This window comes from Pecten maximus, chromosome 14 (assembly GCF_902652985.1).
Source record: "Pecten maximus chromosome 14, xPecMax1.1, whole genome shotgun sequence".
NCBI lineage: Eukaryota > Metazoa > Mollusca > Bivalvia > Pectinida > Pectinidae > Pecten > Pecten maximus.
Genome location: NC_047028.1, coordinates 957,696 through 982,085, shown reverse-complemented (window position 1 = coordinate 982,085; position 24,390 = coordinate 957,696). Strand labels below are relative to the sequence as shown.

The 24,390-nt window shown below is 37.7% G+C and overlaps 1 protein-coding gene across 5 annotated transcripts in view; it reads left to right on the top strand.

The window, feature by feature from the left end:
- Nucleotides 1-24,390, top strand: part of LOC117342079 — a 73,952-nt gene that overhangs the window by 26,774 nt on the left and 22,788 nt on the right. For 2 of the 5 annotated variants that reach the window (XM_033904059.1, XM_033904061.1), the window contains exon 2: nt 23,584-23,640. In XM_033904059.1, coding sequence (XP_033759950.1) covers nt 23,584-23,640 — 57 coding nt within the window. Of the gene's footprint in view, nt 1-133; nt 261-7,235; nt 7,714-14,950; nt 15,123-23,583; nt 23,641-24,390 lie in introns of those variants that run through there. The other 3 variants (XM_033904062.1, XM_033904058.1, XM_033904060.1) reach the window with 3 other exon arrangements.

Below are 24,390 nucleotides of genomic sequence, written 5' to 3'. Positions count from 1 at the left end.
TAGTGTACGTCACACCTGCCTTTAAGCTGGTAAATACACGTGTATACAGGTAGTTGTGTTATTCGGCGAATACCTGTGTTTAACATAGAAAAAGTACATAATCGAGTAAAAGGAAGGCCACCCGGTGATAAGGATTGTGTGTCACGTGTGATCTAACTGTACAGAGGAATATCTAGTATTACAGTCGGTTAGGTTTGGCTTACCTTCTGTAAATCTGGACATCATTGTTTCATTGGTGGACGGGACGTACTCTGTATAAGGTATGGTGTTTATTGTAAATACACGTGTATAAACTTTGTAAGCATTGACTAGTGTACGCTGGGCCTGTCTGATGTTAGCAGTATCGCTAATCAGCAGTATTTACAATAAGTGTACAACGACATGTACGATTTGTCATAGAATTACAGGAGTCAACCACCCAGTAGAGGCGACACACGTGTTGTAGGAAACGCTTATCGGGTCACGTGCAGTGATCACCTGGTTAACATGATGCATATTTTGTTGAGGCTCGTGTTTTTTTCTGTAGATATACAATCGTTACTGTATTCTCGTGCGTTTCCAATTTGATTTTTGTTTAATTTTGTTTTGGGAAATGAAAGACCTGGCTTTTGTCCGAACTATAAATCAGATATTGTTCCGAAATATCGCACCCTCTCGTGAGGAGAATGACCCAATAACTAGGTATATATTACACTACCGGTGTAGATTTGCATTGAACCTTTACACTATATCACACTTTCAGTTTGCATATTAAATATATAGTCGCTTTAGATTCAGTTAATTGTTATTGCGTCCATAGAATGGTGAGAATAGTAAATTTATTGTTGTAATAAGCACATATATACTGTTTTTGGTGAAGCGGTTTTTTAATTACCGTGCTTTCTTTAAATGCAAAGTTTGACATTTTTGATACACTATTGAAGTATTGAAGTGTAGAGTTTTCAGGGTCTATCTTCAGTACAAGTGTTGGCACTGAGAGAACTAACTAAGGTTGATAATGTTTGTGGGGACTATAATTATGTATATCTTCAGTACAAGTGTTGGCACTGAGAGAACTAACTAAGGTTGATAATGTTTGTGGGGACTATAATTATGTATATAATGTACTAACTTTGGCTGTAAGTCCCACAAACCTTTTATTACCCTTTGTAACACAATACCTGTTTTGTGTCCTTACCGTATAGCTGGTATGTTACTGTAATGATACAGGTAAACCCTTTGATGTCCCGACACGTTTTGTGTATCCTCGACGGTTTCTCGATCAAGTTTTACGATGTATTATACAGTCCTTAATTGACAAAATGGCTCCTAGAATTTTCACTTGTTAATTAATATAAATACACTGTATAGAGAGAATATAACTGTTTTATCTTCATAAATGCTAATAAACCAGTAAATGGAGATGGTGTTGTTGTTCCACGTATGCATATGTATTTCAATGAAATGGATATACTAGGAACAAACACCGAGAATCCTGGACATTTTAACGTCTATAACTCAGTATATTGTATGTTGTCGACTCTGACATTTATATGTACAACTATATAAATTGGTGCGATGGCATTTTATTAATACATATATAGAGATACATCATACGATTGGGGTTTGACGGGGCCAGATGGAAACACTGCACGCCTGGCAACTGTTTAGAGCTAATTTAGAACAAATGGACCATGTATTTATAATTACATAAGGTTTATTTACAAGTCTATTGTCAAGTCGTCGGTGTGATTCCGTATATTTGATAGATTCGTCCATTTTAACAACAATATAGATCGATATAGATCCGATATACATGTGAAACAAAGACTCCCCCGAGCTCTGTATACGGACATAACCGTCCCCGAGCTCTGTATACTGACATAACCGTCCACGAGCTCTGTATACTGACGTAACCGTCCCCGAGCTCTGTATACTGACATAACCGTCCCCGAGCTCTGTATACTGACGTAACCGTCCCCGAGCTCTGTATACTGACATAACCGTCCCCGAGCTCTGTATACTGACGTAACTGTCCCCGAGCTCTGTATACTGACATAACCATCCCCGAGCTCTGTATACTGACGTTACCGTCCCCGAGCTCTGTATACTGATGTCACCGTCCCCGAGCTCTGTATACTGACGTAACCGTCCCCGAGATATGTATACTGACATAACCGTCCCCGAGCTCTGTATACTGACGTAACCGTCTCCGAGCTCTGTATACTGACGTAACTGTCCCCGAGCTCTGAATACTGACATAACCGTCCCCGAGCTCTGTATACTGATGTCACCGTCCCCGAGCTCTATATACTGACGTTACCGTCCCCGAGCTCTGTATACTGACGTAACTGTCCCCGAGCTCTGTATACTGACGTTACCGTCCCCGAGCTCTGTATACTGACGTAACTGTCCCCGAGCTCTGTATACTGATGTCACCGTCCCCGAGCTCTGTATACTGACATAACCGTCCCCGAGCTCTGTATACTGATGTCACCGTCCCCGAGCTCTGTATACTGACGTAACTGTCCCCGAGCTCTGTATACTGACATAACCGTCCCCGAGCTCTTTATACTGACGTAACTGTCCCCGAGCTCTGTATACGGACGTAATCGTCCCCGAGCTCTGTATACTGACGTAACAGTCCCCGAGCTCTGTATACGGACGTACAATGTAACCGTCCCCGAGCTCTATACGGACGTAACCGTCCCCGAGCTCTGTATACTGACATAACCGTCCCCGAGCTCTGTATACTGACGTTACCGTCCCCGAGCTCTGTATACGGACGTAACCGTCCCCGAGCTCTGTATACGGACGTAACCGTGGCTGTTTGACCCCGACATGTTACAATTGTACATGTGCAAACGTTTTAGCTCTAACTTACACAATGTAACTATGCCAACACTGCTCGTCACGTGTATTCAGGTTGTTTTACAACATGTCAGAGAAGGAAAGAGATAAGTTATATATATTGCATGTAAACTAAAACTGGCGGTATATCTGATATCAGGGAAAGTTAGGGAGGCAACTATCATTCTACACTCAAATTACCAGCTACATATGTACGTGTTCCTGCAGGTCATCATGTCGATTGGATGGTCATAACTACACTGTGTTTAAAATGTAACCATACTCCAAGATAAAACTAGGTATGATTATACAGATAGAATATAGTAACCGACCGAAAGTGCTCCAGATTACGCGTTATATAGTTTACTCATATATAAACTAAACCAACACGACATATACCGACATATAACCAGAGACTACACGCCAAATACGACGCTGTCAGTAAACATTGACGTGACGGTTCAGAATGCTAGTGACCGTCGTCACACGTGACTCGCAGTATTCTGTAACGTACACGTAGTCGTCACACGTGACTCGCGGTATTCTATAACATAGACGTATTCCAAGTCTGTCACTCTGTAGACGGTACAATAAACACTCTGTACACCAACACTATGTTACATACCATGTCATTTGTTAACACACGAGTTAAGCTTCAAACTATTTACAACAAATTCAAAACATTTACGGTGTATTACACAAACTTAACCTTACTGGTCAAATCGACCGCAAACATCCTGACTCGATTCCAAACAAATATGTCGCTCAGGTTTCATGGGACAAGGCATTTTTGTATGGGATATTGCAACAGAATGATGACTGTATTTGAAACCGTTCGGTGTTGAGAGGCTGTTTTTACAGGTTTTCTGTTGTACCAGACATCTTACTGTTTACAGTGTTTTTTCTGTTATACCGGACAAATATAGATATAGACGTTGTAAACATTGACATAGACATTGTAAATATATATATAGACATTGTAAATATAGATAAAAACATTGTAAATATAGATATAAACATGGTAAATATATATATAAACATTGTATATAGAGATATAAACATTGTAAATATAGATATAGACATTGTAAATATAGATATAGACATTGTAAATATAGATATAGACATTGTAAATATAGATATAGACATTGTAAATATAGATATATATAGACATTGTAAATATAGATATATATAGACATTGTAAATATAGATATAGACATTGTAAATATAGATATAGACATTGTAAATATATATATAGACATTGTAAATATAGATATAGACATTGTAAATATATATATAGACATTGTAAATATATATATAAACATTGTAAATATAGATATAGACATTGTAAATATATATATAGACATTGTAAATATATATATAAACATTGTAAATATAGATATAGACATTGTAAATGTAGATATAAACATCGGCATTTATTATTAATATCAGATATGATGGTATGTAACTCGGTTCTTACATATCTTATAAGACGAGATAACATATGTAGCACAGCGTATGGGATGTGATTGAGAGTACCTCTTGTTGAAGTATAACGTTTAATTAGTAAGAAATTTCAACATTTACATTGTTATGAGCATTAACCTGAGTTAAAACATCAGAAAATTGATATGGAGATTAAAATCTGTCAATTTAGTTAGACATTTAAAGATTAAAAATAGACATGTTAAATATAAATAGACATTTAAAACAATATAACAGAACACTAGATTTTAAACATTGTTAAATAAATCTAGACCATTGTGAAAATAAGACAGTTGTAAATTGATATAAAACATTTGTAAATATAGTATAGCATTGTAATGTAATATAAACATCGGCATTTATTATTAATATCAGATATGATGGTATGTAACTCGGTTCTTACATATCTTATAAGACGAGATAACATATGTAGCACAGCGTATGGGATGTGATTGAGAGTACATGTAGCGGTGCACACACGAACAATCTAATCCTATATAAGTTTAATGGCTTTGATTTCTTGAAGTCATATTAAAGACTTTTCCAATTCAATGATTTATGGACACAAATTTATTTTTTGTGGACACGATCCGACACGAAACTCACAGCACTGTTAGAACACTTATTATCTCATTACAACCACTGCTTACAGACTCCTACACAACGCCTTCTTGTTGAAGTTAAACCGGTTTTATTACGTAAGAAATTCCACTCATTTACATTTTCTATTGGAGCATTTTGATACCGACGTTAGCAAACAAGTCAGAAATATGATCGTCGTTTGACTGAGGTCGTTTGTTCATAAAATCCGTCCAAGGTTTTAGGTTTTACCGACATTTTAAGCAGGTTTTCTCCAAGAAAAGATACGTCACGGGCAGTGGGTTTGAATATTACAAACACATTTAAAAGACAACATTAACAGAACCACTAAGCGGATTTTGACAAAATTGTTTGGAATAAATCTTTTGACTCCTGGAGTGCCGAAGAATGAGATGCAAGTACTTAAATCTGATAAATCTTTGCTTCTTTCTGTTACATTATATAGCTACACTCTGCTATTTACTACCCGCTACATTATATAGCTACACTCTGCTATTTACTACCCGCTACATTATATAGCTACACTCTGCTATTTACTGCCCGCTACATTATATAGCCACACTCTACTATTTACTGCCCGCTACATTATATAGCTACACTCTGCTATTTACTGCCCGCTACATCATATAGCCACACTCTACTATTTACTGCCCGCTACATTATATAGCTACACTCTGCTATTTACTGCCCGCTACATTATATAGCTACACTCTGCTATTTACTGCCCGCTATATTATATAGCTACACTCTGCTATTTACTGCCCGCTACATTATATAGCTACACTCTACTATTTACTACCCGTTACATTATATAGCTACACTCTACTATTTACTGCCCCCTATATTATATAGCTACACTCTGCTATTTACTGTCCGCTACATTATATAGCTACACTCTGCTATTTACTGCCCGCTATATTATATAGCTACACTCTGCTATTTACTGCCCGCTAGACTATATAGCTACACTCTGCTATTTACTGCCCGCTATATTATATAGCTACACTCTACTATTTACTGCCCGTTACATTATATAGCCACACTCTACTATTTACTGCCCGCTACATTATATACATGTACCTGATATATAGGATGCAGATATTTCCTGACCATTGCCACTATATTATATACATGTACAGTATATATTTACCAGTGTGTTTTCAACGTGTTATATGGACATCGATTATACGTAATTTGATATTCGGATACAATATTTTTTTAAGTTTTTATGGGAATTTAATTACACAACGACAAAACCTTTCACAAGTTACCGTCCTATTATACTGAGCCACGCACTGATCTCCTCTCGTCGGCTAGCGCGGAGTCCCAGTCAACATAAAGGCATATGTGCACTACATTTACGTATAAATCTAGCTACCACTGCCGTCCAGCTATTTGTCGTTTAAATATATTGTATACAGGGACATCAAGACGGCTTTACTAGTTTTAGATGCGAGATTGAATTTAATATATTCAAAATAAAATGCACCTTAAAACCGCAAAAAGCAATATTAGTATTTCCCTATTCTATACACATCGACCTTTTTTTAAAGGAATTCTTGCATAAAAAAGTAAAGTTGTAACCCCGATTAGATATTTCCTCTCTAATTATAAAATACACAACTTTACGTCGTTTACACAGGTTTTCAGGACTGCATGTTAATTATGCAAAGGGAAAGTGGTGTAATTGGAAGTGAAATGATTTTATCTTGTAACTCATAAAACTCGACTACCAATACGTCGCTGCTTGTTTGTTTTATTTTTTTGGGTGTTTTTTTTAAGGAAATTGATTGTTGAATGGTCTGAAACTGGTTAAATTTATGGCTGACTAAGCATAAAACCGGTTTACTGAAGCCCAGCACCCTGTGAATTCTGATTACATTCGTTTACATGCCCAATGATAAAACCTCTCTCATTGATACGGATCACCTGAGTATGAAAATATACTTGTTTCGGCATGTGATCGTTTTTATGACAGGTGGCTTGTTTATATCGAACTACCTGTACGATGAGGGGGGATACCTTCGTACAGGAACTAGTGTGGCCAGAATTCCCAACATACGCCCACATACTAATGCGGATTGACTTTCGTCACTAAACGTTAAACAGATTAAAATTGTATTTAAAAAAAATATCAACATGTCTGTCGCTCGGTTTGTTGAATGTATACTACTGACCTAACGTGTGTTTCTGTCGAGTTGGCGGTGTACGATGGCTGGATTACAATAGTTATTGGTATATCGGCGCTGATTGAACTCTAAATATAAACCTTCATGTGTATGACGGGTGTTAATATTCGGCTGGTTTGAAGCCCCTGGGACTAATTTAACAAGTACGTACCTATCAAACAACACGATGATTTACCTGACAAATTTTACCTGTGCAAATACATGTGCAGAGTGTTGAAGGAGGCACCTTGGCATTGGCGTAAACATGTCAATATACATAATGTGTATGATGTAGGACATCCCGGATGTGTGATAAGACGTTACCCAAACCTCGTGTTTACCTGTCAATGCTTGTCTATGGAAATACTACAAATTAGAACTTTTCATGATTTAGTGAAATATTGAGATCTGACAGTTTGGAGGATTAATCTGCTTCGTAACAATGTTTGATTTCTACGAGTTTTCGGTCCTGGGGAAGGTTTGGCTGATGATAAAATCGCAGAGTAACCTTCCCCTAAAGGCGATCGCTGTCTTCATTTTATGGTTTATATTTCATGACACGGCGTATTCTCTCATTCAGTTGGGCTTCCGAAAGCACAACAACAAAGAGGGAGTACGTGTACGTAAGCAGAAGGTGAGTATGACGTAAGATAACAAAACCGGAAGTTAACAAATCAAACACATTACTTTTCGAAATATTGGCCTCTTAAGAGCTTTAGTCTTGTCATGTTTCAAAATTCATCCATCACCAAATATAATTCATTATACGGAATTCGAAAACCAGCCAAATGTATGTGTCTACTGATTGGGTTCGCGTTTGATTAAATTCTGTTTACAATGAGTTAAGAGATATCATAATTGATCCCCGACCAGACCCTTACTGTCCCTAGTTTTCATTGTTGTTTCATTTAGGGAGGTCATGTCACGGAAACTTTTGTCATTGACTCTATATTCCTGTAATTATCGATTGTCATTTTAATGTTTTATTTATTTACGTTTTCATTGTCGTATATCATCACAACCGAGCATGTCTTGACCTCGAGACAGTGATGAGCGCGGACTACTTTTTCGTGTAAATAATTGTACATGTACCACGTGGAGAGAGTGTTGTGACGATGTCTATTCTACACGTTATTGCACATGCACAAAACGTCACTTATACACGATTGACTATACTACAACATTACACATACATGTATACTACCTTAACTAGAGCATATATATCACAGATTTCCGGCAAATCATCGCATACATGTAGCTACGTAATCACACGTAGCGGACAACAAGAGTTGACAGGTGCAGGCGTGAGATGACACCTACACACTCATTACTACTACATCTAAAGGAAACGCCCCCTTATACATATTGTATATTTATTAACTGCATTCCTAGAACGAAGCATATAAGATGTTTACAAAACACCTTATCACAATTCACCAACTATGTATGGAGTTTGTATTACTTATTTCATGTTAGCTGGAGTGAACACATATACAATGTACATGTATATATATTCCTAATTCCCTTTTTGAAAATAGAAAAAGATAATTTTGACGTTATACCAATGTATCCATCTGTTAGGTAGTGTTATATATTTCTGTGTTATTAACCATGTAACCCAGAGTGATGACGACTGGGAGTCGTGTACATGTACTCGAGGAATGCCAAGGAAGTTATGTAAAAAAAAACTTGAGTAGATTCAATTGAGAATTACAAATAAGTATTTAATTATGTATAGTTAAATTGTGTTTTGGAGTTATTTCAGGTACATGTAACAGTCTTTTAGATTATTTAAGGAATACCAGTAAAGCTGTATTCAGTTATAATTTAAACAGTGTCAGTACCCTGTAGAACTGGTAATACAACTGTTGGTAAGCCATGCGACCTCCCGTAGGTTCACAGGGAACCATATACTGTATATCAATTATATCATTATATTGTGTAATGTACTTTTATACATGTCAAGTTACATGTATATATACTTGAACAGTCATCCTGATAGGTGTATATATTACACTATATTGTATATGTACCTAAAGTTTTAAAGTTTCAAACCGAACTGAACCGATATTTCAAAAACGGGTGTCAGTTACCGAGTTTTTGAAGTCTTCCGATCAAGTGGAGACATTAACATTATCAACGATGTCACACACTGACGTTTGTCACACACTGACGTTTGTCACACACTGACGTTTGTCACACACTGACGCTTGTCACACACTGACGTTTGTCACACACTGACGCTTGTCACACACTGACGTTTGTCACACACTGACGTTTGTCACACACTGACGCTTGTCACACACTGACGTTTGTCACACACTGACGTTTGTCACACACTGACGTTTGTCACACACTGACGCTTGTCACACACTGACGTTTGTCACACACTGACGTTTGTCACACACTGACGTTTGTCACACACTGACGCTTGTCACACACTGACGTTTGTCACACACTGACGCTTGTCACACACTGACGTTTGTCACACACTGACGTTTGTCACACACTGACGCTTGTCACACACTGACGCTTGTCACACACTGACGTTTGTCACACACTGACGCTTGTCACACACTGACGCTTGTCACACACTGACGTTTGTCACACACTGACGTTTGTCACACACTGACGCTTGTCACACACTGACGCTTGTCACACACTGACGTTTGTCACACACTGACGTTTGTCACACACTGACGCTTGTCACACACTGACGTTTGTCAAGGACGTATCGTCAACTTCTATTGATATAAATGTGGTAATGTCATTGGGGATGTAAGGGTTGTATACGGCTGTATTGGTGTAGAATCATCTCTTTCTGGCACAATTGTCTTTGTTTTATAAACCTGCTCAAACAGCATTATATAATGTCATTATATTGTGAATTAGAGAGGCTATGATACAATTGTGATAGTTTAAAACCCCAACAATCGTCTTATTGGTTACTTCAAAACCTGTTTTACTATTGCATGTATGGGAACAGTCATGGTTTGGTTTGATGTGGTTTTACGGTCCGTTAACATATTAAGGTCATTTAACATTGTCTAATATTTCAAACGTCAACGATTACAACGATTACAACAAAAGTTTTGATTTATAGAATTTTGCAGATATTTTTGTCAAAGAATGCAAACCTGTTTTATTGAAAAAATATAATAACCATAAGTTAAAAACTACAGATTTGAACTACGTCTTGTACTTATGTATCCTGTGAAGTACGAGATCAAGTGTCAATCCATTCCTATCTAAATGTGGTTTAACTAGTGTTCCTTGTATACCTACCTTACCTGTAAATCGGTTGTGGTTTAACTAGTGTACCTTGTATACCTACCTTACCTGTAAATCGGTTGTGGTTTAACTAGTGTACCTTGTATACCTACCTTACCTGTAAACCGATTGTGGTTTAACTTGTGTACCTTGTATATCTACCTTACCTGTAAATCGGTAGGTCTGTTATATCATCATGTAAAATGTCTTTGCTAGGATTATTTAAATGTTTCCAACAGTTACACACATTGACTAGGTTCTGTGTATTAATTTTTTTTTACTTTTTACTCTGTTTGATCCAGATATTTTCTGGTATTTATAGTTTCACTAACATATCTTTAAAACATAATCAGAAGTTCCACGTAATAAATTCGGTAATCACCAGAACAGTCTCAAACATAATTGCTTCCTAAATTGACTCTAACAATGGCGACATTTTTTCTATGTACCAAGCAGTTCTTACTGTAAAATCTATTGAATTTCAAACATACGCAACGAACTTGTTTATCTACAGCAGAGTATCTTTCCATTGTGTGCCATCTGTCCTTGGAGTTGTATATTTCCATTGTGAGTCATCTGTCCTTGGAGTTGTATATTTCCATTGTGAGCCATCTGTCCTTGGAGTTGTATATTTCCACTGTGTGCCATCTGTCCTTGGAGTTGTATATTTCCACTTTGTGTCATCTGTCCTTGGAGTTGTATATTTCCATTGTGCGCCATCTGTCCTTGGAGTTGTATCTTTCCACTGTGTGTCATCTGTCCTTGGAGTTGTATCTTTCCACTGTGTGTCATTTGTCCTTGGAGTTGTATATTTCCACTGTGTGACGTCTGTCCTTGGAGTTGTATCTTTCCACTGTGTGTCATCTGTCCTTGGAGTTGTATATTTCCACTGTGTGACGTCTGTCCTTGGAGTTGTATATTTCCACTGTGTGTCATTTGTCCTTGGAGTTGTATATTTCCACTGTGTGTCATTTGTCCTTGGAGTTGTATCTTTCCACTGTGTGTCATCTGTCCTTGGAGTTGTATATTTCCACTGTGTGTCATTTGTCCTTGGAGTTGTATATTTCCACTGTGTGTCATTTGTCCTTAGAGTTGTATCTTTCCACTGTGTGTCATCTGTCCTTGGAGTTGTATATTTCCACTGTGCGCCATCTGTCCTTGGAGTTGTATATTTCCACTGTGAGCCATCTGTCCTTGGAGTTGTATATTTCCACTGTGAGCCATCTGTCATTAGAGTTGTATATTTTCATTGTGTGACGTCTGTCCTTGGAGTTGTATCTTTCCACTGTGTGTCATCTGTCCTTGGAGTTGTATATTTCCACTGTGTGACGTCTGTCCTTGGAGTTGTATATTTCCACTGTGTGTCATTTGTCCTTGGAGTTGTATATTTCCACTGTGTGTCATTTGTCCTTGGAGTTGTATCTTTCCACTGTGTGTCATCTGTCCTTGGAGTTGTATATTTCCACTGTGTGTCATTTGTCCTTGGAGTTGTATATTTCCACTGTGTGTCATTTGTCCTTAGAGTTGTATCTTTCCACTGTGTGTCATCTGTCCTTGGAGTTGTATATTTCCACTGTGCGCCATCTGTCCTTGGAGTTGTATATTTCCACTGTGAGCCATCTGTCCTTGGAGTTGTATATTTCCACTGTGAGCCATCTGTCATTAGAGTTGTATATTTTCATTGTGCGCCATCTGTCCTTGGAGTTGTATATTTCCATTTTGTGCCATCTGTCATTGGAGTTGTATATTTCCACTGTGTGCCATCTGTCATTAGAGTTGTATATTTTCATTGTGCGCCATCTGTCCTTGGAGTTGTATATTTCCATTTTGTGCCATCTGTCATTGGAGTTGTATATTTCCACTGTGTGCCATCTGTCCTTGGAGTTGTATATTTCCATTTTGTGCCATCTGTCATTGGAGTTGTATATTTCCACTGTGTGCCATCTGTCCTTGGAGTTGTATATTTCCATTTTGTGTCGTCTGTCCTTGGAGTTGTATATTTCCATTTTGTGCTATCTGTGATGCTGCTATACATATTGGTCATGGCATGTTGAAGATATGATATATTCAATCCTTGTTTCTTGACGATGTGATATATTTTGTCCTCGAATGTTGACTAGGTGATATATTTTGTCCTCGAATGTTGACTATGTGATGTATTATTCCGTTTTTGTGGACCATATGTTGGTGTCTCTTTGACGTTGTGATATTCATATATATATTAGCATGAGATCATGGTGTATACTTTGGATGGGGGTTATTTTAGACGTTTCAGTTCATGTCACACTACCCCTTTACTGACTGTCATGGTAACTTGCCACGACGCACGAGAGGATGTTATCGTCTGATATCTCTGTCTTGGTGAATAAATTTACCTCCTAATCACGTGTAATGGACACGGGTACTGATACCAAATACAATCGTCACGCACGACCAGGTTCAGTCTCACACGAGAGATCCTAGACCTCATGATATGGTACTCCTGGACTAAGTTACAATATCAAGATGATGATCGAGAGGTACCTTTTATTTATCGTTATTGTCTATACTGATACACTATACTGATATATATTGTCTATACTGATACATATTGTCTATACTGATACATATTGTCTATACTGATACATATTGTCTATACTGATATACATTGTCTATACTGATACATATTGTCTATACTGATACCTATTGTCTATACTGATACATATTGTCTATACTGATACATATTGTCTATACTGATACACTATACTGATACATATTGTCTATACTGATACATATTGGCTATACTGATACACTATACTGATACATATTGTCTATACTGATACATATTGTCTATACTGATACATATTGTCTATACTGATACATATTGTCTATACTGATACATATTATAACATTTTCCAATCGAGAAGTCCATCTACTACACTGTGTGTATTCTACCATTAAGTTGTTGGTTTGGAGTGAGAGTAGGCGAGAAACCGCCAGACTTCACCAGCGTTAAGGGTCATCTATATAGCAGAATAGTGTTGAATTTCAAACACGAATAAATACCTTAAGATTTGCACAAAAGACGTCATGTAATATACCAAAATGTTTGTTTGGACATGTAGCTTCTTACAATCACCACTAATATGCTATAGATGCTACCAGTTTCTTCTGTAGAGTAACTTTGTAGTAAGATTTGGCATGGAATAATTTTAAGTCACGCAAATGATCAAACCTGAAAAATAGCCATGCTGTTATGTTCACAAGTGTCTATAGCACAGGATAGGAGCATTTGTTTGACCAGATTTTACTTTATGTACGTATAAACACTTATTTTGTTTTGACCTTGAAATGCAAATGGCAGCTGAGAATAATATTACTCAAATATGGCTTAAAGGAGGCATTTCAGTTAATAACAAAACTCCTATATCGTACTTTTAAGACATCTCATCATAGTAACATGAACATTTGAATGTCAATTTGTTAAAATGGTGAGTTTGCAGCCTTTTTCAGAAATAGGCATATTTTACCCCAAACTCAACGGTTGAAAATTTTTTCATAAAAGCAGTCTTCTTGCCACTTCAAGAATACTTTATATTGTCTAATAAGAGCATTTTTGATGTTTTAAATACCTCCTTATATGCCATATTTGTGTGATATCATTCTCGACCGCCATTTGCAATTCAAGGTCAAAATAAAAAACAGCGTTTATACATATAATAACGTCAAAGCTGGTCAAACCAATGCTCCTATTTTGTGCTTTAGGCACATGTGAGCAAAACGACATGGCAAGTTTGTGTAATATATGGGATACAAATGAGTTAATTATGTCCCCTGAAACATGCATTTTTCTTACGCTTTGTTGAAATTTACAAACAGCTTAACAAATTACATGTCAACAGCAAGACCCAGGGTTTGCCATGAAACATACTAAAAGTTCATCATGTTACTTCTGTGACATTGCACCATAATAGGGATCTATATGCCTGTAAAACATTAATGTTTTGACTGGATTTGCTGTTTAGATGCCCCTTAAAAAGCAGTTAATCAAGACAGATATGGTTACGTAATATACCAATATTCTTTGGAACTGGTTCTCTAACCGATCTTATTTTTCTACATATTTACAACTAACAGAGCCTCCAGCGTTTGTTTTCAAATGCACTAACCCGTTGGTGACCAACTGACGTCTATATAACATGCTGAATCACACCTGCCCCTACATTTTAACATCATTCTGTCACTACAGCTCCTCCCTGTCTCCTGGGCCTTTCACAGACTCCCCTTTAAATATTTAGCCATTTAATCCATATTCACTTATCAACAATAAAACTCCACAGCAATTTTCTATCATTGACCTTAACACCAGTCACCCGTTCATCCACAACGTCTACTATACAAACCAGTTTCATATAAACCCTGTAAAATCTTCCTGGCTGACCTTATTTACCTCACGCGAAACCTTACCCGAATTAGAATGATAAAAAGGGGGATGGGTTTCATAAGAATTTCATAAACAACACTTGAAAGTAAAATATAAAATAGCAAGTCTAGTTGGAATGACACCTGATAAACACGGCGACAGGTAAACCTGTTCTTTATAGCCGGAGTCCCAGTCCGCTGGTAGGGTGTCTGTAGCCTGTAAAACCGGTCGGGCGAATGTCAGTCAGATACAGCTGAAGCGCCTGGGTAATTGACCCGTAACTTGTATTTAAGGAACTTTTAGACTTTAACTCGGTGGTATTTCGGTGTAGTGGACAGTGTTTGTGGCTATACTGAGGAATACAAACATCTGTAAGTATGCACTTTATGTTGTATTTGTATTACATGTATTGAGTACATGTTGATTTTCTCTAGGAATACGAGGACACGCTCTCTCGTATGAATATATGTTGATGATATTTTGCTATATTGTTACTTGAACCGACAATAAAAATAAATTGTGATCGATTTGTAAGATTACTGAATCTTATTTGATTGAAATATTAGTGATTGATATGAAAATAAATTTTAAAACATTAAGATGGATTAGTGACGTGATATCTAATAACCGGTTTGTTTTGGTCTGCGTTAATTAATTACCATAACATGAGTATTGGAATTTTCCTGGAATACGTAAACCTCATTGTAGCTTGTGTAGAATTGGGATCCATTGTTGGGACATTTATTAAGTATGTGATGCATCTGATGTTAATTTTGAGTTGTTCGATTGCCATTATTAGTTTTAATTGAAGATAACAGTTGATTACCTACTCAAATATTATGTTGACTGTTTACGTCAAAGTTGAAAGTCTAGTCGATAGGATGTCAAAAACTGTCAAACCAAACTCCATAAGGAATCAAATAACGCCAACCCAACTCTATAGGGAGTCAAACAATGTCAGACTAAACTCTATAGGGAGTCAAGCAATGTCAGACCAAACTCTATAGGGAGTCAAAAAATGTCAGACCAAACTGTATAGTGAGTCAAACAATGTCAGACCAAACTCTATAGTGAGTCAAACAATGTCAGACCGAACTCTATAGGGAGTCAAACAATGTCAGACCAAACTCTATAGGGAGTCAAACAATGTCAGACCAAACTCTATAGGGAGTCAAACAATGTCAGACCAAACTCTATAGGGAGTCAAACAATGTCAGACCAAACACTATAGGGAGGGTGTCAAACAATGTCAGACCAAACTTTACAGGGAGTCAAACGATGTCAGACCAAACTTTACAGGGAGTCAAACGATGTCAGACCAAACTCTATAGGGAGTCAAACAATGTCAGACCAAACTCTATAGGGAGTCAAACAATGTCAGACCAAACTATATAGGGAGTCAAACAGTCAAACAATGTCAGACCAAACTCTATAGGGAGTCAAACAATGTCAGACCAAACTCTATAGGGAGTCAAACAATGTCAGACCAAACTCTATAGGGAGTCAAACAATGTCAGACCAAACTCTATAGGGAGTCAAACAATGTCAGACCAAACACTATAGGGAGGGTGTCAAACAATGTCAGACCAAACTCTATAGGGAGTAAAACAATGTCAGACCAAACTATATAGGGAGGGAGTCAAACAATGTCAGACCAAACTCTATAGGGAGTCAAACAATGTCAGACCAAACTATATAGGGAGGGAGTCAAACAATGTCAGACCAAACTCTATAGGGAGTCAAACAATGTCAGACCAAACTATATAGGGAGTCAAACAATGTCAGACCAAACTCTATAGGGAGTCAAACAATGTCAGACCAAACTATATAGGGAGTCAAACAATGTCAGACCAAACTATATAGGGAGTCAAACAATGTCAGACCAAACTCTATAGGGAGTCAAACAATGTCAGACCAAACTCTATAGGGAGTCAAACAATGTCAGACCAAACTCTATAGGGAGTCAAACAATGTCAGACCAAACTATATAGGGAGTCAAACAATGTCAGACCAAACTCTATGGGGAGTCAAACAATGTCAGACCAAACTATATAGGGAGTCAAACAATGTCAGACCAAACTCTGTAGGGAGTCAAACAATGTCAGACCAAACTATATAGGGAGTCAAACAATGTCAGACCAAACTCTATAGGGAGTCAAACAATGTCAGACCAAACTCTATAGGGAGTCAAACAGTGTCAGACCAAACTCTATAGGGAGTCAAACAATGTCAAACCAAACTATATAGGGAGTCAAACAATGTCAGACCAAACTCTATAGGGAGTCAAACAATGTCAGACCAAACTATATAGAGAGTCAAACAATGTCAGACCAAACTATATAGAGAGTCAAACAATGTCAGACCAAACTATATAGGGAGTCAAACAATGTCAGACCAAACTCTATAGGGAGTCAAACAATGTCAGACCAAACTAAATAGGGAGTCAAACAATGTCAGACCAAACTCTATAGGGTGTCAAACAATGTCAGACCAAACTCTATAGGGTGTCAAACAATGTCAGACCAAACTCTATAGGGAGTCAAACAATGTCAGACTAAACTCTATAGGGAGTCAAACAATGTCAGACCAAACTATATAGGGAGTCAAACAATGTCAGACCAAACTATATAGGGAGTCAAGCAATGTCAGACCAAACTCTATAGGGAGTCAAACAATGTCAGACCAAACTCTATAGGGAGTCAAACAATGTCAGACCAAACTTTACAAGGAGTCAAACAATGTCAGACCAAACTCTATAGGGAGTCAAACAATGTCAGACCAAACTCTATAGTGAGTCAAACAATGTCAGACTAAACTATATAGGGAGTCAAACAATGTCAGACCAAACTATATAGGGAGTCAAACAATGTCAGACCCAACTCTATAGGGAGTCAAACAATGTCAGACCAAACTCTATAGGGAGTCAAACAATGTCAGACTAAACTATATAGGGAGTCAAACAATGTCAGACCAAACTATATAGGGAGTCAAACAATGTCAGACCAAACTACATAGGGAGTCAAACAATGTCAGACCAAACTATTTAGGGAGACAAACAATGTCAGACCAAACTCTATAGGGAGTCAAACAATGTCAGACTAAATTCTGTAGGGAGTCAAACAATGTCAGACCAAACTCTATAGGGAGTCAAACAATGTCAGACCAAACTCTACAGGGAGTCAAACAATGTCAGACCAAACTCTACAGGGAGTCAAACAATGTCAGACCAAACTCTATAGGGAGTCAAACAATGTCAGACCAAACTCTATAGGGAGTCAAACAATGTCAGACCAAACTATATAGGGAGTCAAACAATGTCAGACCAAACTATATAGGGAGTCAAACAATGTCAGACCAAACTATATAGGGAGTCAAACAATGTCAGACCAAACTCTATAGGGAGTCAAACAATGTCAGACCAAACTATATAGGGAGTCAAACAATGTCAGACCAAACTATATAGGGAGTCAAACAATGTCAGACCGAACTATATAGAGAGTCAAACAATGTCAGACCGAACTATATAGGGAGTCAAACAATGTCAGACCAAACTATATAGGGAGTCAAACAATGTCAGACCAAACTATATAGGGAGTCAAACAATGTCAGACCAAACTCTATAGGGAGTCAAACAATGTCAGACCAAACTCTATAGGGAGTCAAACAATGTCAGACCAAACTCTATAGGGAGTCAAACAATGTCAGACCAAACTCTATAGGGAGTCAAACAATGTCAGACCAAACTCTATAGGGAGTCAAACAATGTCAGACCAAACTCTATAGGGAGTCAAACAATGTCAGACCAAACTCTATAGGGAGTCAAACAATGTCAGACCAAACTCTATAGGGAGTCAAACAATGTCAGACCAAACTCTATAGGGAGTCAAACAATGTCAGACCAAACTCTATAGGGAGTCAAACAATGTCAGACCAAACTCTATAGGGAGTCAAACAATGTCAGACCAAACTCTATAGGGAGTCAAACAATGTCAGACCAAACTCTATAGGGAGTCAAACAATGTCAGACCAAACTCTATAGGGAGTCAAACAATGTCAGACCAAACTCTATAGGGAGTCAAACAATGTCAGACCAAACTCTATAGGGAGTCAAACAATGTCAGACCAAACTCTATAGGGAGTCAAACAATGTCAGACCAAACTCTATAGGGAGTCAAACAATGTCAGACCAAACTCTATAGGGAGTCAAACAATGTCAGACCAAACTCTATAGGGAGTCAAACAATGTCAGACCAAACTCTATAGGGAGTCAAACAATGTCAGACCAAACTCTATAGGGAGTCAAACAATGTCAGACCAAACTCTATAGGTTTGTCAAACAATGTCAGACCAAACTCTATAGGGAGTCAATGTCAGACCAAACTCTATAGGGAGTCAAACAATGTCAGACCAAACTATATAGGGAGGGAGTCAAACAATGTCAGACCAAACTCTATAGGGAGTCAAACAATGTCAGACCAAACTCTATAGGGAGTCAAACAATGTCAGACCAAACTCTATAGGGGAGTCAAACAATGTCAGACCAAACTCTATAGGGAGTCAAACAATGTCAGACCAAACTCTATAGGGAGTCAAACAATGTCAGACCAAACTCTATAGGGGAGTCAAACAATGTCAGACCAAACTCTATAGGGAGTCAAACAATGTCAGACCAAACTCTATAGGGAGTCAAACAATGTCAGACCAAACTCTATAGGGTGTCAAACAATGTCAGACCAAAATCTACAGGGAGTCAAACAATGTCAGACCAAACTCTATAGGGAGTCAAACAATGTCAGACCAAACTCTATAGGGAGTCAAACAATGTCAGACCAAACTATATAGGGAGTCAAACAATGTCAGACCAAACTATATAGGGAGTCAAACAACGTCAGACCAAACTATTTAGGGAGACAAACAATGTCAGATCAAACTCTATAGGGAGTCAAACAATGTCAGACCAAACTCTATAGGGAGTCAAACAATGTCAGACCAAACTCTATAGGGAGTCAAACAATGTCAGACCAAACTCTATAGGGAGTCAAACAATGTCAGACCAAACTCTATAGGGAGTCAAACAATGTCAGACCAAACTCTATAAGGAGTCAAACAATGTCAGACCAAACTCTATAGGGGGTCAAACAATGTCAGACCAAACTCTATAGGGAGTCCAACAATGTCAGACCAAACTCTATAGGGAGTCAAACAATGTCAGACCAAACTATATAGGGAGTCAAACAATGTCAGACCAAACTATATAGTGAGTCAAACAATGTCAGACCAAACTCTATAGGGAGTCAAACAATGTCAGACCAACTATAGGGAGTCAAACATGTCAGACCAAACTATATAGGGAGTCAAACAATGTCAGACCAAACTATATAGGGAGTCAAACAATGTCAGATCAAACTCTATAGGGAGTCAAACAATGTCAGACCAAACTCTATAGTGAGTCAAACAATGTCAGACCAAACTCTATAGGGAGTCAAACAATGTCAGACCAAACTCTTTTATAAATTGTTACAGATTCTGATTATCGGGAATGAAAATGTATACTGATAGGTTTTAATACGTTTGACAGAAAATCCTAACACGAATGCCCTTATTTGTAAAGCTGTAGGTGCAGTGTATTAAAATGTTTTATAGCTACTTAAATGACGCCTACATAACGTGGTTAATTCAGTATATTATATAATGTTCGGTCATAGAAGGAATAGGATGGGTAGGTGTGGGTAAATTAATGTAACTTGATGTATATTTAAACGCAATTCCAGGAAGTTGTTATAATAACCGTCACAGTGGGTCGAATTATCAACATAAATCTCAATCAGTCGAAGCCTACCTCTAATTTGTATCCTATACATATGACCAAATTATTCCTACATTGTACCTGGAAATGTCGTCTGCTTTAAAATGTCTTCTGATATATGAGATATTTGTGGTTGTCATATTTCGTGATTCCTATATGTAATTTCACTAGTTTTTCGTCGGAATGTGATAGGGATCGAGCTATGTACACTGTGTTGTATGTATACAATAGACACCAGCACTCTGTATAGATAAAGGATAATATTACAGCGGACACCGACCCATTCTATGTATGTAGTCATGGTTTCCTGTAAAGATGTCTTAGGTAGGGCTTACGAATTATACCTGCTGTCGGCATTGTATGATCGTAAAAGGAGACTGATTTTGGGATCTCCTCTTTCTAAACAAAGTCTGTCTTCTCCTAAAGTCTTTCTTGACATTGCCTCACTCGTGGCCTTTAGTTGAGTGTTCGTCCCTGTGAGGAAGGCGTTGGGCTCTGTCCACTGGCCGAGACACACCAGAGTCTTTAAAATGGTAGTTACTGCTCCGGCTGAACGCTCAGCATTTTGTTAGTGTTTGGAATGCGATAACAATATTACAGGTATAAGGAAAACGGAAATATGCGTGTAGGTACTAAACTGCCTTCAGAAAATTATTGTATAATTCTCACAGGATTCCAGACAAATTAACGCGCGTTATGACTAATTTGCCTGCCATCATTTGGTTATTATAGGGCACTAAATTCCAAAAGTACTTTAATGCTTCATTAACAAAACTAAACATCATATTAACGTGTACGTCCCTTGTCAACTTCGCGATTTATGATTTGACTAGTATAATCTTTTTGCGTTTTGTACTTCCGGTTATGACTCAAAATATCAAATCAATTATCGGTAAATCATCTCCTTGATATGGAGAAAGTCGTCCGCGTTGAAGTTTTCCTTATCTGTCAGAGAAATGTATCACATCTATATAACGCATTCTTACCTCTTGAAGTCTAACAATCGCAGGCAGTCAACTATTTATTGTTTAACATATCTTGGATTTGTATTGATCTACAAACAACGATTTTCACAGCAGAATGCAGTGTATATCATAATCTTATATTCCAAACTGTAAGCTTATACAAAATATTTACCTATCTGGAAATCGGTCTGTACCAGGAGAAAATGTGCACGAGTTACCATGGCCACATTATTAGGTCACATCAGACGAAGTCTCAGTTGACCTATTGCGATCGCCTTTTGTCCGGCGTCGTCCGTCGTCCGTCGTAAACAATTCCCATTTTCAACTTCTTCTCAATCACCAACAGGCCAAGAGACCGGATATTAGGTCTGTATCATGCTGGGATAAGGGCTACCAACCAAGTTTGCTCACGTTGATGATCTTGACCTTCATTCAAGGTCACAGGGGTCAAGTATGCTTAAATCTTTAAACAACTTCTTCTTGATAAGGCCCAGAGACCCAATAGTAGGCCTGTAGCATGCTGGGATGAAGTGCTACCAAGTTTGTATATATATGGATGACATAGACCTTCATTCAAGGTCACAGGGGCCAAATATGCTTAAAGATATCAAAACTAATGTGACCGTTTAGGCCCATGGGCCTCTTGTAATGCTTACATGTATACGCGAGTGTATCCGCACACTTTTTTATACATTGCCTTTGTTTGATGTTTCGTGTTCTTACCCACCATTTCTTGGCGCTGATTCTCAGTAATGATAATACTACATATGTATCTACTGAAGTAGCAATGATAATCCAGAGGTAGTTAACCGACAGGCCACATCCCGAGGATAGACATCCCTGTTGATATTACAAGCGTGACCGGCACCCAATTCACCAGGTTGCTCTATCTGCAGTTACAGTAAAGGATGTTTATAATTGAACATGTTATCACGACCCAGCTGATTTTGATAGCTATTCAATTAGGTGCAGATTCATGGTAATTTATTCAAATAATGATTGATGGTAATCTATTTTAAAAGCTATTTGTGTTGTATTATAAAGGAAATTGCATTTTAAATCTGCCTTTTCATTATCATAAAGAGGAAAATAAACTCTTACAACGACATGAATATTTAAACGTTCCATAAACTAAATGTATTATATACTTCCTGGCTGGTTTGTCAGCCAAAAAAGACTTGTTGTGTGGTCGGGTGACACAGAGGCAACCCACACTTGCATTTCCCTTGTGTAGCCGGGATTCGATTTCCCGATCGGACTTGAAAAGGTATGGGGTCACCTGCCCGACCATGTGGGGGACCCGAGGTCTCCTCCCACAGTAAGACCACTTGTGTGATTCCATCCGGGCCAACACGTGTGATATAAATTGATGTAAACTATTTTGTAAATATTTACATTTTACTGCAGACAATATCTTCCTGAAGTTTTTGTTCGTTTCGTTTTCTGCCTTAAAACTAAAACATCTATAACGGCTAATCAAATGATAGCTAGATATACAGGCGACATCCCAAACATTTAATAGTGAGATGACATTGGTCAAGTTAGCTTCAACGGAACGTTCAATAAACAGAAAGAATGTCCTGTGTTCGTCACAGTTCCCCAACACCGCAAAATAAAAACAATCCTGTAGTTAGCGCACCTCACCTCGACAGAGAGATCCATAAACCCTGTAGATCATAGGTTTGACTAATGTCAATGGACTTAGTTTGGGGTATTATTTGTTTAGTAACAAACTGTTATTATAATTCTGACTGGACCAGGAAATATTCGGCCACAGAATCAGAAGTGGTACGAGTATAAATAGACTTCCTGTGTAACACTTTGATACGTAAGTCATAGCTGTAACAAGAAATTGACATACTTCACAGTCTAGTCAGCTTTTTTGTTAATTGTTCAAACCTTGTTTTCCTTATTAAATCCTCTCATGACTAGAGACCTGGCTTGTGAAGGACATACGTTTAGTTCGTTTAGAGAAATAGATTGGCTGGGAATCAGATAGAAGATCGAGAAGTCATTCTGCTTGTCCTGCTTGTACGAAAAGTTTTTGTTTTGTTCTTTCAGAAGAAAATGGCCGAAGAAGACGTTCAAAAGTGCATGGAATGGTTGTTCAAGACACAGGTACGTCTGACTAAATTGTTTATCTTATAGTCACATTCGCCTGACCAACTGTCATTCATCAGGTGTGAATCAGGATTCTGGACATATCTACAGTATTAAGTATTTAGTTGGCCAGATTGCCAATTTCTCTTGATTCGCATTCGTTACGAAAAATAGATTCGAAACAAAAATTTATATCGAGAGCAACGAAACTGAGATTAAATCGGTTTTGGTGGAAATGTAAAACTTGCGTCCTTGAGGCTTGGATCCGTCCGAATCCGAGTCCCACGTTCCGTTCGTTTTGAGTATTTCTCATCCTTTATTGGTCTCGTGTCTAACGACGTTTAATCATTATCAAAAAGAAATATCTTCAGTTCTAAAATCACATAATCACTATACTATCCTTTTTTTTAAATTTGCTATTTGCGTAAAATAAAATAAGTCAAACTTTTTCTTTTCGAAATGGGGCATTAATTTAAATGTCATTGATGATACCGGTATAGCTCTGTTACTGTCAGTAACAAGTAGAAATGATTATATATTATTACCGTTAATTCGTTTGACAAGTAGTAAATCACTCATACCGCATCTACTGTAGTCTTAAATTATTTACTATTATATCTATACCGGAAATAGAGAGCTGACTTATGAATGATATGATTGATGACTACCTAATATTGTGTCAGGCTATATATATAAAATGGCATGGAACTGACGATGGAGTACATCTATGTAACCCTGTTAAATACTAGCCGATACCACTCGGCTAAA